At 39.8% G+C, this 19,094-nt stretch overlaps 1 protein-coding gene and 1 long non-coding RNA gene across 4 annotated transcripts in view; one reads left to right on the forward strand and one right to left on the reverse strand.

Annotated features, from left to right (window-relative positions):
- Window positions 1-19,094, forward strand: part of CACHD1 (cache domain containing 1) — a 122,196-nt gene that overhangs the window by 81,717 nt on the left and 21,385 nt on the right. For all 3 annotated transcript variants that reach the window (XR_014527731.1, XM_083510255.1, XM_083510256.1), the window contains exons 8-16: window positions 2,375-2,524; window positions 2,760-2,993; window positions 6,855-7,004; window positions 7,274-7,397; window positions 9,553-9,670; window positions 10,815-10,983; window positions 13,966-14,108; window positions 14,888-15,069; window positions 16,430-16,540. Coding sequence is in view for 2 of the 3 variants with exons in the window: in XM_083510255.1 (XP_083366381.1) it covers window positions 2,375-2,524; window positions 2,760-2,993; window positions 6,855-7,004; window positions 7,274-7,397; window positions 9,553-9,670; window positions 10,815-10,983; window positions 13,966-14,108; window positions 14,888-15,069; window positions 16,430-16,540 (1,381 nt within the window). In the remaining variant the exon portion in view is untranslated. The remainder of the gene's footprint in view (window positions 1-2,374; window positions 2,525-2,759; window positions 2,994-6,854; window positions 7,005-7,273; window positions 7,398-9,552; window positions 9,671-10,814; window positions 10,984-13,965; window positions 14,109-14,887; window positions 15,070-16,429; window positions 16,541-19,094) is intronic.
- On the reverse strand, window positions 4,426-13,956 carry LOC310710054. The gene is made up of 3 exons (XR_014527766.1): window positions 13,469-13,956; window positions 11,895-11,963; window positions 4,426-5,235 (listed from the first exon to the last, which is right to left on the reverse strand). It is a non-coding gene; the product is annotated as an uncharacterized lncRNA (long non-coding RNA).

A 19,094-nucleotide genomic window follows, 5' to 3' on the forward strand; every position in this document is an offset into this window, starting at 1 on the left:
CTTGAAGCCCAGAATTCGTTACATCCTGATGGCAGCGTGTCTCTCACAAACCTTCTATCAAACATTTGCTCTCTACACAGTCCTGTATATACATAATAGTATACACGAGTAGACGATCCAGTTTGAAAAGGCAAAAAGTAAGATGGCAGGAATTCGAAACCTCCATCCTTATAGTTATAAGTGCTGAACAAGAGTATGTAGAGTACATAATACAGTGGTACCTCTGGATACGCACACCTCTGGTTGCATATCCTTCGGGTTACGCATGCAGCGAACCCGGAAGTATTTTTCTGGGTTTCAGCGCATGCGCAGAAGCCCTCTACCTCACCGTGTGCATGCGCAGAACAGGTACCTCTGGTTGTGAATTCCTCGGGATCCGACCGGAGCTCCGGAATGGATCCTGTCCACAACCAGAGGTAGCACTGTAGTTACTGAAGCGTCAAACTCCCTAACTGGTGGAGTATAAAGTGTGAGCACAATACTTAGATCTATATAAAACTCCTTGCAATTCAGACGGATAAAGACAAATTGGGCAGGTGGCACCCAATAATGAACATTATTTGGTTCTGTTTCAGTGTTCAGTGTTTAGATGCTGTTTTACAGTTTCAGCTTTATTTTCATAGTTCGTTCTAATTTTTTCCTTGTCTCAAAGGCATGGTTTTTCTATTTCTTCCTTGTCTCAAGGCATGGTTTTTCTATTCCTGTGGGAAACCCTTTTTTTCAAAAACGGCTTCGTGTATCACTTTTGTTCCTTTCTAAAATAGGCACTGGGAGCATATGCTAGCCTTTAAAGCTGAGGTATTGTATATTGTGCACAAACAACAGAATGGAGGGGCCATACCACTCCATAATTTCAGAAATAGGATGTGCAAAGTACTTCCATTTCCTTGTAAACAATCCTCTTGCTTGTTTTCATTTCCAGCAGAAAAAAATTATTATTCTGGTGTGTTGTGAGGTTTCTAACTTCCTGCTCTCCCAGCAGGCTCTGCATGCATGTCAAATAAGCCACACAGTATTTTTTTTGTATTTTTTTAATGGAGATTTGAAATGCACATTACTGAGGCATATCTGGTTTGAGAGATAAGAATGATACTGAAAAGATGGGTGTTTGCATACCTCTCAGCTAGTCTCCAAAAGAGCAGTGGCCACCTCTAATTAATTTACATTCTTACAGTTCTTTCATTCCAGAGGGTTTCACAACACTTTCATAAATGATAAATCCTTACAAAGCTGTTACGGCAATTCAGTAACCTAGGATAAAAACAGAAAATAAGTGCCAATAGTCAGATGGAATACAGTCTGTTGACAATGGAAAATATATAGCCAAGGGTTTAAAAACACTTGAGTACCTTGCACTGCAATTTGTTTAAGTATGTAATAGAAAAGTAAGATCCTAAAATTGTAAGGAAGAACAGTAGCTTGGGCTATAGAACTGCAAAATAAATTAGGGTACTGCTACGACCTCTTTAACAGTAGAAGAATGAACAAGTTATGAACAAGTGAGCGGTGTCAATAATATTCCCCACACTCAATGTTTTCCAGGCACTGACTGGCCCACTGAATAATGCAATTCTGTAAACTACTGTCTGCCTGTTGATTTGGAAACAAACCTCAGTAATATTCTGCTACTGCTGGATGGCAAATTGCATTTTCTACTTCATCTGCCATTCTTCCAGTAGCCCAAGATGGTTGGGGATGCAGTTAGTTTGGAAGTGCTATGTTAAGAGTGATGATACAGAAAACCAGCTTTCATTTCTCCTTATATTTCCTACTTCCTTCATCCAAAGTGCCAAACTAGATGTGTGTTATGTTTGTTATGCCTATTTGCCTAGTAAACATAGATGGGAGTCTGCTTTCTTTGGGGGGGGGTGTCAAAATGTGTACCTTACGTGGCTATGCTCAGGTGCTTTCAGCCTCGTCCAGTTCCAATATTGAAAGGGGTGAAATAAGATCCTATGGGTTGGATCCAGTGTATTAACTCAGGTCCATTAATTTCATTTCGTCTACTCTGTATACAAAAAGTTATATGTTGTTGCAAATTTAGGAGTAAAATATTATAGTCTCCTGGCCAATATGGACGCATTGCCATCCCCTCCAAGATGTACACCACACACAACCAATCTTCCAAATGGCAAAATCATTGTTATTGTGTTTGGATTAAAGGTTTCTTTTATGTTAGATTCTGGCTTGAAAGCTCTGTAGGATGCAGTAGAGCTCCTTCTGCCCAGTCTACCCACTACCCATTATTGCAGTGGTGGTTTTTATATTTTCATTTACTGCAAAGAGTCTTGATGCTGGGAATCCAATGTTGCAGATATGTAGCATAATGTAACATGTTTTCTAGTCTAACAAGCTCCCATCTTACATATCTCAGATACAGATATGGTCATAATTTACTTGTCGGCTGGAATAACATCTAGGGATTCATCAGAAGATGGTAAAAAGACCACACTTCGTGTCATCAATGAAGAAAATGGTTTTCTTAACAACTCTGTAATGATCCTCACCTATGCTCTCATGAATGGTAAGAAGTTATCTTTTAAAAAAGAAAAGAAAAGAAAAATTAAACTTCTAAGGTTCTTTGGGCTTTGATATGGTCAATGGTCAGAGATGATAGGAACTGAAGTCCAACAACCCATTGTGTGCCTTTTCCACTATTTATAAAGATTTCCACATTTGTGCATATATGATGTTTCAGAATTGCTTAATAAGCCCGGAGACTTGCGTCTTCTCATCTGCCTGTAACATTTCTTTTGCAGAGGGAGTGACAGGTTTAAAAGAATTAGCATTTCTCCGAGATCTGGCGGAACAAAACTCGGCAAAATATGGAGTACCTGATCGAACTGCTTTACCCGTGATAAAAGGGAGCATGATGGTTCTGAACCAGCTGAGCAACTTGGAAACCACAGTTGGCCGGTTTTATACAAATCTCCCAAACCACATGGTTGATGAAGCAGTGTTCAGTTTGCCCTTTTCAGATGAAATGGGAGATGGTGAGTGCTTCAGGGACCTGGAAAATGAAGGTGCTTTAAAAAAAAAAAATGGAAAGGTTTACAATGACTTATGTATCTAACAAACTTTGTAGGTGGCATTTTTACATGTCTGCACCTTACAGAAGCTATGAAATTAGGAGGAGAGTTCCTGGAGGTATTGTACTAAAAACCCTCCATCCACAGTACAAGAGCCTTATTTGCAAAATGAGGGCCAGTGTAGCATGATGTGCAAAAATGGTGATGCAGTAGGCTATAATGACTGTGTTTGCTTGTCCTAGTACACCATAGTAACAGTTAATAGTTTACTGTGCTTTGCCCCAGTGTAAACAAGAGCAGCAAACTGCAATCCCTGGCCTAGCCTTACATCCAAACCGGGAGTACGGTTTGTTTTGCTCCAGACAAACCACAGTGTGAAACAAGTATTTATTCTTGGCTTACCAATCTTTTTACTTGAGTGAAACAAGCCACAATCTACAATCTGTACATAATGCTAAACTAGGGATTATGGTTTGTTGCTAGGGAAAGAGTGAAGCAGAAATGAGACTCCACATTTATGGTAAATTATTAGCCGTTGCCCACAATGACATATGAACCGGGCCATTGTCAAGAATGGGTTTTCTTGTTTCAGTTGCTGCATATTCCCAAAGGCCTAACAAAATTCTGACGGCTGCTTTTGTTGTAGAAAAGTTACATGAGGAGGAGGCAAACTTTCATTGGAAAAATGGCTTCCGCTTTTGAATTGAGGCTCCCTCACCACCATTAGCTTTCTTTGCTCTCGAGTTCCAGATTCACGTTTGTAAGAGTAAATGCATGTCTGGTAATCCATGGGGAAGAACATTGGCTTGTGGCATAGAGGGGACTTCAAGTAGCCACTTTGGTTGCTTCTTCACCAAAAATTTATCTGTGTAACATTTTATTTTATTATTTATTAAATTTATACACCACCCTTCATCTGAGCCAAGATAGTGCTGGGTGCTTAGATAAAAACAGAAGACAGACCTGGATCTTGACCAGTGTCTGTGGTCAAGCTGGTGAGGTTAAAGCAGGCTGAAATTCAGGCCAGAAAAGATAGAGGTTATTTACATGCTTGGAGAAGGTGGTTAATTCCTCTAATAGGTGAGGTGGCATTTTTTCTTCCAATCAAGTTGATTGCCTAGGGCTGCTGGGTAGACTGGTGTCAGCAGTGGCCAGGAGCTATATTTGTCAACTTCATTTGCTGCGTATGTGATGCTTTTTTGGAAGAAGAAGAAAGATCTTGTGGTGCTGTTCTGCACTTTTGTGGATTGACTGCTGCGATATACGTCAATGTGGTGAATGTCCTTGGAAATCTTAGTTTTATTTTATTTTATTTATTTGTGATTAAAGCTTAACCTCATTTGGAGTATCTGAGAAACCATGCCTTATGAGGAAAATAGAAAACAAAACATAACAGTTCCACAAGGAATAGAGCTGTAAGCATTTTATTTGGATCAAATTTTTTCTGCCAAGTACTTTTAGATGCTCTTAAAGTAAATTCTCTTTGCTGTATCACATGACAGATATCATAAAAGCCTCGATATATTAAGAAACCACCATTCAGATGAGGAAGTAGATGGTTCCTTCTACAATGTACAACAAAGGGATTCCAATTTGTAACAAAATCATTCTGTCATTGACTCTCCCACCTTTTTAGTTATTAGGTAGTGTGTCAGTTTCACCGTAACAGCCAGTTCCCAGTTCCCCCATCCATTCATTTATTGTCGGTAGGATCTGTAAACACCATTTTCCAGCATATAGTAGCCTCGGTGCTGTAACCGTAAACAAGATTAAGTCCCTAGATCCCCACCTCCTTGGATTTTTTACATGCTTTAATGCTGCCCCCATCCCTGACATACACATGTTGGGAGCAGGACCGACATAACAGGGTTGCTCTGTCCCACCCTCCAGGCCCTACCACTAGCTAGCTGAGCCACAATTGCCACTATCTCAGCTGCTGCAGCAACAGTGGTGCTAGACCCCATTGGACCCTAGCGTTTGCCCCACGGGACTCAGTCCTGACTTTAGACCTACAGAAACAAGATGCAGTACATAATTGGCACTTGAATTACACACAAGTGCCGTATATTATGGGCAAATAACAGCTGGCTTTCCAAAGCATGGAGATGTGCAGCAGTGATCTTGTTGAAATTAAGCAGGTCTTGAGTGTGGTCTGTTCCTGGATGAGAAACAGCCTGGGAACCCTGTGTTTGCTGCTTTGAACTCCCTGGAGAAAAGGCAGGATGTAAATAAATCCATAAATATAATTGTGTATTACTATTTCTTCTCTTTTCCTAAGCTCTTCTGATCCCACTTATATATAGTGCTATTTATTATTTGGGATTCTTGCTGAAATTATTTTGGGAAGACCATCATTGATCTCCATGCTACCCTGGAGGGCAAAGGAAGGAATAGTTCACCAAACTTGCATAATTTTGTGCGACTATTCAAAGGAGCTAAATATGCATTTGCAATTCAAATCCCTTTTTTCTTTATTTTGGGACGGTGCTACTTGGCAGTATCCAGCTTTGAATTGAATTTACTGGACATGATTCCTCAAATTACCATAAAAACTAATCATGCCCATCTTTAAGTGTTTGAAAACATTCATGCATTTTTCTTTTATCCATCTACACTGGGCATAGACATTGCTGCTTTCATGTTTAGAATTATAATGCTTTCTTTTACCCTGAACCTATTGATATGCATAATCACCAAATGTCTGCTTAAAGATGCCTGTGATTAAACAATATACAAATTGCTGGAATAATAATCAAACCACAAAAGTATATTGGAGCAGCATAGCTGGTCCACCTTATGCTTCCTAACAGTTGCAATATAATTTTATTTTTTTCCTTCTGCCCCACCCAAAAAAAAAAAAATGGCACTTAGGTTACATCAATACTGCTGATAATATGATGAGTTAAATTCCTTTAGGAAAAATGCTATAGCATTTAGTCTGTTAATTGGTTCGATTAATTTATTTTAATCAATTAAAAGGGTGCCCCCTATTAATCAGGCAATATATTGTTTTAATTAAGTAGATTAATTATTTCCAAGACAAAGTGTTGTTCTGTGCTTTGCCACACAGGATGGCTCTTGCCTTTCCTAAAACGAGATCTGCAGGCAACATCGAAACACAAAGAAAGGTGCTCCCTTTCAGAACAATTGTTGGTTCATGTACAGTTGTGTACTAATGTAACTGATTAATTAAATTCATATTATGGTGTTAGCCAACTTAGAGTTCTCTCCACCATCCAGTGGTCTCCTTCTTCCTCAAAAGACTCTGCCCCTTCTCCCTTGCTGCCTTGTACGCCTCGACTTGCCTCCAGGAACACATGTGTGATGGCACCTTTCTGACTTCTGTCAAATCCCTTCTCAAAGACTACAGTTTTTGCGAAACCTTGAAACAACTCCCTAGTGGCCATACATAACATGGCTATAACTTAAGCCCAAGCATGTGAAACTGAAACAACTGTGTATAGCTTCCCTGCATATATTACTTTACAATGGCTTCTCAGTGAATTGTACTTCATTCCATAAAACCCCATACAACTGTCTGCTGGTGTTTTGCAGCATAGGTTCTCATGGGACCACAATGCTATCCTCACAATATTATTGCTGTAGGGATTCCCGAACACTCACCTAGAGTGTCTGTTGCAATGGCTAACAGAAGCCGCCCTGCTCCCTCTGAAAGAGGTAATTTAGACTGTGCAATAACTTATTGGAAGTAAATCCCACTGCATGCAATAGACTGGGCCACAAATCACTTTTCTATCTCCATATATAGGTACCAGAGAGTTCCTTATTGCTAACTGTATGCGTGCTTTTTCTTGTTATTAACAGGTCTGATAATGACTGTAAGCAAACCTTGCTACTTTGGAAACCTGCTACTAGGAATTGTTGGAGTAGATGTTAATCTTGCCTATATTTTGGAAGATGTCACTTATTACCAAGATTCTTTGGCTTCCTACACATTCCTAATAGATAATAAAGGTAACTTCAAGGCAATCAAAATGCTTCATGTTTTAGAGGTCAATAGTCAAATCTGTATTGTTTACTTTCTGATTCAGGTTGTCTCTTTGTTTTTGTCAGCTCATAAATAATTACCTATTGGCACTCCAAAATTCTGTTTTTGGGTTTTTTTTTAAGGGGAACGCAGTGTAGTGCTACGTGTTTACTTTGGACATTTTTATATAGCATGTAATGTGTCCTGTATATGATGATAAACATGTGTGCCAACTCCTTTTTCTTTTCATTTTTAGGCTATACCCTTATGCACCCCTCCCTTACCAGGCCCTACTTGCTTTCTGAACCACCACTTCACACAGATATAATACATTATGAGAATATTCCAAAATTTGAGTTAGTTCGACAGAACATCCTTAGGTAAGACTTTGAATTAATGCTTCATACATGCTTGCTGCATACATGCTTAAGCTTCAGTGGAAATTATGCTGTACTCAGTGATTACAATTCAGCAGCTGTGATTCACTTGTGGTCTTACTGGTTTTTTAGTGGGCAGATTCTCCATACATCCAATAGGAAATCTCATGGTTTTGAATTGTGCTCATAGGTTCAGTTCCCATAGTTTAGTTTAGAGCTGCAATCCATTCTCTTCCTGCAAAAGTACCATTGAAATTAATGGGGGCAGCACACAATTATGTGAGCTTCCTTACAGTTTCCCAACATTTCATTGGGAACATTGCTCAGGAGAATATTGGATTGTCCACAGGCTGTCATCCCAGAGCCAAATGGTACTTTCTTCCATTTCTTCTGAGGATGTGTCTCACTGTTTTGAATACCTAATCACCAGATACTCATTCTGGATTTTATTTCTTGTTTTTAAAATCCTGGTATTCTTGAGTAAGTTCACTGGGGTGACAAGGGACAGTCCTGTCCTCTGTTCAGATGTCTGCAGATTATTGTTGTAACTTTTCTATCCTACTAGCTCTTATTTTAACAAAGTTAATTTATTTGCACATTGGAACCTCAGTTCCTGAACATCTCCGTTGACGAACATTTCAGAACCCAAATGCCAAAAACCCGGAAGTAAATGCTTCCGTTTTCAAACAGGCCTTGGAAGCCAAACAGCTTCTGCTGCGTGTTTTTCAGTTTTCTCAATTGAATTTGCCGACAGTTCTTTGTGCCTCTGTTTTTGAACGTTTCGGAAGTCGAACTGTCTTCTGGAACGGATTACATTAGAAAACTGAGGTTCCACTATATCCTGATCTTGAAATCATGACTCGTAAGTCAATATCCCCATTCAGCTATTAATAATTTTTACAGACTGCCTCCACCCCAATGGATTTAACAAAGTTGTGTGGAGATGCCAAGAGTGGAAACATTGATTCTACTGGTGTGTCACAATTGTAATGACAACAGATTTTTCAGCCTACTTCAGTCTCTGTATTATTGCTGCTACATGTTTTCAAGGCTGCAGCTAGTCATTAATCTTTAAACCCTACCTATATTGTCTTTGTTATATAAACTTTGGTATACTCCACATATTTGACCACTCACAATACAAATCGCTTTACTAAATAAGTCTTGACTCTAAAATAAATAAGTGTTACCTTTCTTAGGCTTATTTATCTTGTACTTATAAAACAGCATGGACAGTATACCTGAGGCTGCAAATATATAAACACAGAAATTAACTCTGTTGGTTTTGCTGTATGTCATCCTGCACTTTTAGTTCTGTGTTCTGCCACATAGGCTCATAAAGAAACTACATGGTTTAGAACAGACATGGAAACCATCAGTTACTTTGAGAGAAAAATGCTAGGCTATCAAAACACATCAACTGCAAAGGACTGGACAGTGTTATACAGTCTTGCAAATAGCTTTTATACATTCATCTGCCCACTGTTTGGTCTTCTCTTGCAGCTTCTTAATAACCTTTTCCCACTTCCATTCCCTACTCACAAAGTACCAGGTCACCATCCTTTCTGTCTGTCTGGGCCCTTGTAGACTTCTGAACCAAATGCCCCTCCTGGCACTTTAAGCTTGAGAGAGGTGGCAACAATAAAACCCCAGCATTCTTTAGCTGGGGAAATTGACAGCACAGTGCTATCCACCACAGCCTGTCTAGATATTGGGAACACCCGGTGTGGAAGAAAATCGCCATCCTTTAGGGTTGCCCTGTGCACTGATGCACAAAGACTGTTCCATAGTGCAAAGATTTCTGAGCAAAGCAAAGATTAATTTAGCAGCTGATAGAAAGTGTTGTCATTTGTACTGTTGAGCATACAAGCAACTCTGCTGCTAAACACAAACCAATGCCTCTGGTGATTTCATTCCGCTGGTGATATTATCTCCGAGATCTCTCATCCAGAACCAGTATATCTGATCAGAGTGGTAATACCACAGCCAGCAATGTTTTGGGTGGGGAACTGGTAATTATGATGTAGTAAAGCATTCCACTTCCATTTTAATTAAGAAAAAAATCCTTCTTTAAGCAATCTCATTTCAGAGTAAACAGAAGCATCAATGTTTTTCTCCCTGTTTAATAAGTGATGGATATTGTTTGTTTCCAACTTAGCCTCCCTCTAGGCAGTCAGCTTATTACTGTCCCGGTGAACTCCTCACTGTCTTGGCATGTAAACAAACTGCGAGAAATTGGGAAGGAAGCCTACAATGTGAGCTATGCTTGGAAGATGGTAAGTGACAGAGCACCCTTTAAAATATGCTAATGTATTGACACAGAAGGAGAATTTTAATAGCAGCAGGTATTTCCAAGAATATTGAGTGTGTTGCCTGGCCTCTGGGCTGCATGTAGGTACCTCCATCTCAGATCTCAGCCAATCTAAGCAAGCCATGATTTACTGTTACTGTGTTCACTGGGGCTTTGTCCCTAGTAAATATGTTTAAGCTTGCAGTCTCCAAAGCTGACTCTGAGAAACTTTTAAGAGGTTATACATATTCATCATTTGGCACAGTGTTCTTTAATCTTGGGTCACTAACATTGTTTGACTATCATCCCTGGCCATTACCTAAGATGGCCAAGTATTATGTATGAATGTCCCTTGATACTCTTTTTGCAATATTGAGAAATAATATTACCCAAGGACTACCTTGCATTTAGATTCTACTTTTCCTCTGATTCAGTAGCATGGTAATCTTTAGAAAATGCATAAAATTAGAAAAACAATTATCTTATGAATATTATGTAATACAGTTAGCTGCATCTTTGAAAACATATCATTTTGAATCAAGCAACACGATAGCAAGCAGTTAAGACAACAGAAGCAATATTTATTTGGTGTTTTGTGTCCTGTGCCTTTTCCAAGTTGCAGCACAGTCTTCCATGTTGCAGCACAGAGTGGCTTTGACAACTTGTCAGCCTCCATGGTGAGGACAAGAGATAGAAAAATGGATTATATGCTCATACACAGTGTACAGAATTATCTTTTGGGGCAGATCTATAACTGCTGACTTCCTGGGGCTACCTTTGTGAACTCAGAGCTGTGTAGTTTTCCCTCAGTAGTTCACATCATTAAACTACTGAATTGTGCCTGTACTACTTCTTTGTCATAGCCATTCTGGGTTGTTGTTTTAAGAAACAAGAAAATATTTAGATGCTGAGCAACTAACCTAAATATTTTTTTTTTTTTTGCATGTCTCAATAGTTGCACATTTAGGAGTACTCTTCTGAATTGTTATTATTAATTGCCTTCCTCAAGGCAATGTGCTCTAATGATATAACTTGTCCGAATTTGATTTAATTTTAATGATTCTTATTTTATTTTAATTCAAATGCTTTCCTTACTAACTTTGATGATCTTGTGGTTGTTTTTATTTTAGGTTCAAGATACATCATTCATTTTGTGTATTGTTGTGATACAGCCAGAAATACCTGTTAGACAACTTAAAAATCTCAACACAGTACCCAGTAGCAAGCTGCTTTACCATCGACTAGATCTCTTGGGCCAACCCAATGCTTGCCTGCATTTCAAACAACTTGCAACCTTAGGTAAAGCGTTTATTTGCTGAAATCCATCCATTCACCAATCCATTGCTGTAAGCTAAAATAGTTATATGCTATCAAATCACCAGTCTGGAAAACCCGTTTGATCCTTATCCAATCGTTATTTATATAAATAGCATCTAAGATGTCCATTTCATATGTTAGATAAGGAGAAGCTGAACTGTTGCAACTGTTTTCTTTTTTGTCTTGGAGATTGTATGTTCAATGAAAGATTTCAAAAGACCCATTTTTGGGTGTATGAAAATCCAAAGGAATTATTGGCTTTATGTCCCAAGTCCTGGGGACTAATCCCAGCCCACACAGAGCAGTGCAAAAGCCTCCAAAGGCTGATAGTTAAAACTCCAGGGAACTATGTGGTTCCATAGCACAACTAGGAGAACAAGGGCTCCAATCTCTGTGCTCATCTGACCAAGCTCTGGAGCATCCTCCTATTTAGCTGACCTAAAGCTTAGAAGGGAAATCTCATCATGTTTCGCATGCAGAAGGTCTCAGGTTTAGTTCCTGGCATCTACTCTGCCTGAAACTTTGTGGAGCCACTGGTATGATTCAGTATACAACAGCTTCCTGTCTTTCTAATTGTGTTTCACCCTTCCAGCTTTGCTGTCTGATAACTCCTGATACCCTCTGTTTTCAACGGTGTTGCCTGTCTCAGCCCAGCATAGGCTTTGGTACTCTTAACGGATAATAATAGAGCGAAAGTCTGCATGTCTGCCCTTGCTGCTACTGCGGCGTGCTGCTTTCTTTCAGCTGCTCTCCGCATTCTCCAAATCTAATGGGCCAGTCAGCACTGTGGTTAAATGCTACAAAGTGACGTGTCTTGAGATTGTCAGCTTCATTAAAAAAAATGAAACCCTCGTGAAATAAGTATACCAGAACCAGGTAGCTGCATAATTTACCTTTCGTCAGAAAGGTTGGGTATGGGTAGTGTTGTTACAGTTTTTCAAAGCTGAGTTTGATTCTCCTCGCTGTCAAATAAATCATTAGCAATAACATGAAAACATTGAAGTTCTTGCCAGTCATGCTGTATCCTGTTGACTTTGGAATTATGCAGATTTTATTCCGAGCTATAAATATTTAATACCATCAATCCCTCTGAAAGAAGCCAGAAGTTAGAACTCTGGTGAGAATATACTTTGAAATATTTTTAATTGGTGAGTTCAGAGGCTATAAAAACTGTGTAAAACTTCTGAATGCAGTGGAGCATCTTTTTTTTTCTTTTCTGAAAAATACTTTTAAAGTTTTGTGTATTAAAATAAAGCACATTCATTTTAGAAATTTGCCTCAGGTTATGGTGCAATAGAAAAATGGAACTTGGAGAGCGGATAAACAATTATTTTTATGCAAAATACTTTTGACAATTTATTTTGACATTAGTGTTCAGACCCAGTTCCTTGTGGAAACAGCTTTTCACTTCCTTATATGTTGTCCCCTAAAAATGAATATGCCCCATAAAGCTTCTACCACATTGTGCCCTCTGAGGAATGACCTTCTTCCCCTGCCATCTTTTGAATAAGACTAGACCAAGTGAAAGTAGGCAGTCTTGTAAGCTTCTTGAAGTGACAGAGTTATAGAATTGTAGAATAGAAGAGTTGGAAGGGACCCCAAGGGTCATTTAGTCCAACCCCCTACAATGCAGGAATCTCAGCTATAAAGCATCCATACCTCCAAAATACCTCCAAGGAAGGAAGAAGTTAAGACACTTGTTTAAAAACTATTAGCAAAAGTAGTTTTATCATTGTTGCTGTTGCTGCTGCTGCTGCTGCTGCTGCTGCTGCTGCTGCTGCTGCTGATTTAAAGATCTAGGAATAAATTTCACTCGGCTGATTGAAAAAATTATGAGAAAAAGAATCCTGAACAGTTTTAATTAATATTTTCCATCCGGTCATATTAACTCAAGCATGTGCAATGCAAAACTAACATTGTTGAGTGCCTAAGGACCCCTTCACACAAATTTTCTCAGCCTAGGCAAGCTACTTATAGCAAAATTTGCTTCTTATAGCAAAATTCAAGCTTAAACTGAAGAAAGTAGGAAAAACGACAGGGCCGGTAAGATACAATCTAAATCAAATCCCTTATCAATACACAGTGGAAGTGAGGAACAGGTTTAAGGATTTAGATTTAGTTGACAGAGTGCCTGAAGAACTATGGATGGAGATGGTTGGACAGTGTTCTTGAAGCTACCAGCATGAGTTTGACCAAACTGCGGGAGGCAGTGGAAGACAGGAGTGCCTGGCGTGCTCTGGTCCATGGGGTCACGAAGAGTCGGACACGACTAAACGACTAAACAACAACAACAAGGCAAACTACTGTCTTCAGGTGGCATGTGCAACCTTGACAGCTGCCTGAGGTGGTCTGAGAAGCCTGCTTTCACTCCAGAATAGATACACCAGGGCAGACATTGCTTATACACCTTTGGGCTGCAATCTGTATTCAGGCTGACTCATGTACATGCAGGCGGCTGGCTACCCACCGCTGTCTTGCTGTGGGTGGAGACTCTGGGAAGTCCATATGGACTGACAGATGTGGACACCCCTAACGGAACTAGTCGCTGGGTGCCCCAAAACAGCAGACCCAAGTCTTTCTCTCCCTTTCCTGTACTCCTTAAGGTCCCAGGCACTAAGACCTGCCTCTAGTAGCTGCTAAAAGTTCCATTTCCCTGTGGCATCCTTCAAGCCCAACAGGTGTTTCTCTCCTACATTTAAAGCTCCTTCCCTTCCTTTACAATTGAGGAAAGGGAAGAAGGTAAAGCTTCAGCAGTGTACTGTTGCTGCAGCAGTACCCCCTGGTGGCCACGTATGCAGCAACACGGATGTTTGAAAAGCATCTCTCGGTTTATTTTTGCTTTTTCATCTTGGGTTGTGTTGCTCCAGTACGTTACTAGCAACAGCATCACTGAGTTTTCATATAGCTGGGTTTCAGGGGATATATTCTGATGTTGTGTATATTGCATGTATGTTGCCTTTCCAGAAAGCCCTACGGTAATGCTGTCTGCTGGTAGCTTCTCTTCTCCTTACGAGCATCTGAGCCAGCCTGAGACGAAGAGGATGGTGGAGCACTACACGGCATATCTTAGCGACAACACACGCCTCATTGCCAACCCTGGTCTGAAAGTACGTTGCTTCATATGCCCTTCGTTTTTGGCTTTTTACCTTCTTTTGTTACTGTGATAAGTCTTGCGGGAACATTTATTTGAGTTTCCTTGGCTCCAGATTTTCAAGAAGCATCTGGGTTTCTGCTTTCTCTGGTGGAGTCTTTGGCTGCATCCCTTGGTTTTCTGCTAGATCAAATAGATGGTTTGGTTGCAATTTTTGCACTTTCCTCAGTGCCAGGAGTACTTTGTACTTAGCAACACAAGGAGTGAATTAACTTGGCACATGAGGAGTAAGAAGGATTCTTTGCCCAGGCTGGAAAGAATAATGTTAACTGAGTTAATACACATACACACACACACACACACACACACAGCTACTTGGACTCAAAAGTAGATTCCCAAAGATAGTGAGATAATGCTGTGTAACCATTTTAAGAGTCCTCAAGTAAAATAAACAATATAAAGGTTTGTTGGATCACGTGGGTGTTATCAGATCAGTGTTACAACACCAGGAACGGAGAACACTCTTTGTATTTGGGAGCATGGAATATAAAGCTGGGGACAGTATTTAGATCTATCCAGAGTAAAACATAAAATACAAAAATGCTAAGCATTTCCTTAGTATATTTGTTTTTTCATTTCTTGAAATTTGCTGGGTCCATCTGGTGTGAGAAGATTTTAAAGAAGTAATTGGGTTTAGATTATCTCCAATGAGTCTTTAGGAAACCCTGCAAGCAGCTTATTATCTTTTCAGGCAAGTCTTAAAAGAACCCTGCTAGGTCTGCCTTTGTTTTGCAGTTCTCTGTCAGAAATGAAGTAATGGCTACCAGTCACGTCACAGATGAATGGATGACACAAATGGAAATGAGTAGCTTGAACAGTTACATTGTCCGCCGTTACATAGCAACGCCCAATGGGGTGCTCAGAATTTATCCTGGTTCCCTCATGGACAAAGCATTTGATCCCACTAGGAGACAATGGTGAGTTTTAGGATCCCATTATGAAAGGTTTAAGAAAGCCTTCTAGGTTGATAATTTTGTATGTGTGAGAGAGAATATTTTGTGCTGGATTCGTAAAAAGTCTTTGTGGACTAAACAAGCAGAATTTTTCTCTAGTGAAATAGTATACAGTGATGAATTCAGTACTTTAAATCTGTAGTGGATTTCACTAGATGCTTGCGTTTTCCAAGATAGCTTCTTTTTCTTGCCCTTCTGTGCAGCAGTGAATAATGAACGCATCTGCATATGGTTACTAAAATCCACCTTCCTCATAAAATCCCTTCCAAGCTTATCTCGTGAGGTTCTCATTATGAATTTCATATTCTTGTGGCGATCTTGAATCTCACTCTTGCATACATCAATCCAATCCCCCCCCCCGTTCTGGAGATGTCTTATGCTCTTAATTCCACACATAAGATTATGCTAGTTTTAACAGTAGTCTATTAATTATGCACAAGCATGGTTTAAGAAAATGTTTTGTGTACACAGTAAATGTGATAATAAACATGAGGGAACTCCTGAGTGTGTTACATTCCATATGCTCTGTTGAAATAAGCCATCCAGGTGGGGGTTGCAAATCAACCAAGAAACTAGTTTATATACCAAATGCAGGGTTTCCCCCTCGAGCTATTCACACTGTCAATCACTTCTGTCAAGTCTACTGGCGCAGTTTTCCTCTTTTAAATCTGCTCAGTGAGCAAAATACAGGAGAAATAAGATAACCATTTCCCAGCTATCCTGTTATTCTACATCTCAAATGTTTGCATTCTCCCCCTCCCCAACAAGAGTCTGTCTTAAGAAGCTTGTTACAGTAACCTTGTTTTAATTAGCTGGATAGTCCTACAGTATATTTCACAACCAAGCAGCAGGCCCGAAGGGGCTGTCTCTACAGCAGCAAGAAATATCACAGGAAGTAAAAGCTGCAGATACCTCCAGAAAGGTTTATTTAAACAGCAAATACCCTTCATGTTTTGAGTGCAGAAGTTCATCAAGGGCAAATCTCTGAAACAATAACATACATCAGCCGTTGCATTTATTTTATTTCTGGAATTTATTTCCTATCATTCTCAAGTATAATCAATGTACACATGCAAAACCTTTTTTAAAAAAACGGTAACTAGAAGTTACTCTTTAAAAAAAATGTTGATATAGTTTAGGCACATTGGCTCCCAAAAGCATAAGCAAGCTAAATTCACTTTGCACATAGTTCAGGTGTGTGTGTTTTTTAGCAAAATTCAGCTTCCATGTGTTTTGCAAACTCCCCACCCCCCACCCCAGCATTCATTGTTGCCATGCAGAGTTATTTTATTACTTTAAATATGCTTATTTTCCTTTCTCTTAGGTACCTCCATGCTGTGGCAAATCCGGGATTAATTACTTTCACTGGGCCCTACTTAGATGTTGGAGGAGCTGGTTATGTGGTTACCATCAGTCATACGGTTCATTCTTCAAGGTAGATTTGTTTTTGGTAGTGACCAACGTCCTTGAGCCACAGTTAAACCTGGCTAATATTTTATGTAAGAATCTCCTCAGATTCAACTTCCTGGAGGAGTAGCTATGTATCCAAGCTCTAGTTCAAGGGAACTAAACCATGCAGAGTGTATTTTGGTGGCATCTGAAAACATGGGCTATTAGACTTGTTGAACGCTTTAGTTTTTGTATAGCAAGTCTATATAATGCAAGAGGTGATGAAGCTACATAATAGTAGAAGAGGCAGTGGAAGCTTGGTGTCAGTGTGGTGTGTTTTCATTTTATTTTTACCTAGCTATTTAGTTAATTTTGTGTTTATAGACTTGTTAAGGTGCACAGAGGTTGTGTGCGCAAGTTTGCATTCCCCATCCCCTATCCAATAGATGAGTTGCTACTTCTATGGCATGGATGCTTCTTCCATGTGGTTAGGGTGCCATATTGCAGCAGTTGGTGACAGGCTAGTGTGTTATTGTAGGCAGAGAGTTACACTTTGGTCAGGGAGAGCCTCATGCAGCCATGAAATTTTACCCAAGAATTATTTAAGAACTCGCATGTGAAACTGCTGATCTTCTAACAAAGCTGTGTAACTTGAGCCTAAAATCAGTCTCCATACCTGAGGATAGGAAAGTGGGCAAAGTAACATTTTTAAGGGATCTAAGGAGGATCTGGATAATTACAGGTTGGTTAGCTTTTAATGGCTGTTCTGAGAAAGCTGTGGAAAGCATTATTAAACATTGAATTACCAAGCATGTAGGCGAATAATCTTGCTGAAGCAGATCCAGGATTGCTTGTGCGAGGGTAAGCCCTGTCTCACTAACCTAGAAATAAGAGGGAAGATCCTCTTATGAACATAGGAGCCAACTCCTAAGGACTGAAGTCCCCCCCATAAATTATTTGAGGAGGGCGGCCCCCACAAAGTTGATGGGTATTGCCATTCAAATGTTGTGTATGTGTCATAGCTGTCAACTTTCAGATTTGAAAATAGGGTTCAGCAGCCTTGAAAATAAGGGGTCAGCAGCCTCACCTATCCCAGGGACAGTCTACGGGATATCTAACAATCCTGGGAAGCAGCGGGAAATGGCGCTGGATAAGGGAATTTCCCGCAAAAAAAGGGAAGGCTGACAGGTATGGTATGTGTGTGCCACGTCTTGTGACTGATTATGCTGGGTGGGGCTTACCTCACCTCTCCCTCCCAATATTTTATTCACTTTGGCACCCCTGCTTATGAATCAGTAACTGGTTCAGAAACAGGAAGCAGAGAATAGGAATAAACGGGCAGCTCTCCCAATGGAAAGAGTGTAAAAAATATCGAGGATCAAATTCATGTGTTCACAAATGATATGGGCTTAGGGGGCAGCAGTAAGGTGGCCACGTTTGCAGATGATACCTCAAGGTTTTTAAAACAAAAAGGGATTGCATGGAGCTCAAAAGGATATCTTGAAGCTTTTACTGATTTTATTCTCATATATTGTACTCCCCCCTTGAAATGTTTTTCATAAAAGTGTGGATTATAAATACGTACATAAACAAACAAAACAAAATATATAGTACAGGTGGGAAAATGGTACCAGATGTCTGAGAACAAGGAGATGGTTCCCCCCCCCCCACCTTCTAAATATTATTGTGAAAAATATGCCAGTATAGGCTCTCGGAGACTGTGTTTTATGGCCCTTTGATGTGTCAGTTGCTAAGGCAACAATATGTAGTCTTGAGCTGAGGAGCAAAATAGGGGTATCAGCAGACCTCCACATATGGGCAAGATGTTATCATTTATTCACAGCGGCTCTTACTACTTCTGCATCTTTTAAGCTTTAACATACACAACACATACCAAATAACCATACTGTCTCCAGTTTAAATTATCATGATTGCACCCAGCTAATGTTGGCTGTCCACAAAATTTTATTTTTCTTGTGTTAGAGGGTTTTTGTTCTGATAATGTAAGATTCCCCAGCTTCCATTAAAAGGGGGGCACTTCCTCATTGTTGGGGTGGGGGTAATATTGAAAAACAGAATAATTGACACATTGGATGAAGAGAATGAGAGGGCAGATTGGCAGAATTTAATTCAGGTAGTGGAATGCTAAAAGATGCACTGAATTAACCTAGGGCGGTTCCACACAATCAGGGTTTTTTAAGGAGTGGTGGAGGTGCTTGGCACAATGTTTGTTTCTTATTTGAAATTTATGGTTCGCATTATGCATTTCTGCTGGGAAGTTACAGGACTTGCACTACATGTGGCTGGTCAGTACTTAACTTCTCAGACTACTGGGAAGTAGACCTGATCCTGGGCTAGAATTTGAGACCCATTTTTCTCTCTCCCCTACCCCTCTTGTCACATGGAAAGGGATAATGGGAGAGCCAGTTTGGCATCACGGTTAGAATCTCAGACTGGAATGATCCCCACTTAACTCCCTGGGTCACCTTGGAACAGTCACTATTTCTCATCCTGTTTTGACTTCTGAATGCAGTATGGTTTTGTTCTGTATATTTTTTTGGTGTTTGCTCTGAAACACAACAAAAATTACATTAAAAAAA

Source organism: Podarcis liolepis (assembly GCF_965112155.1).
Source record: "Podarcis liolepis genome assembly, chromosome: 6".
In the NCBI taxonomy this organism is placed as follows: domain Eukaryota; kingdom Metazoa; phylum Chordata; class Lepidosauria; order Squamata; family Lacertidae; genus Podarcis; species Podarcis liolepis.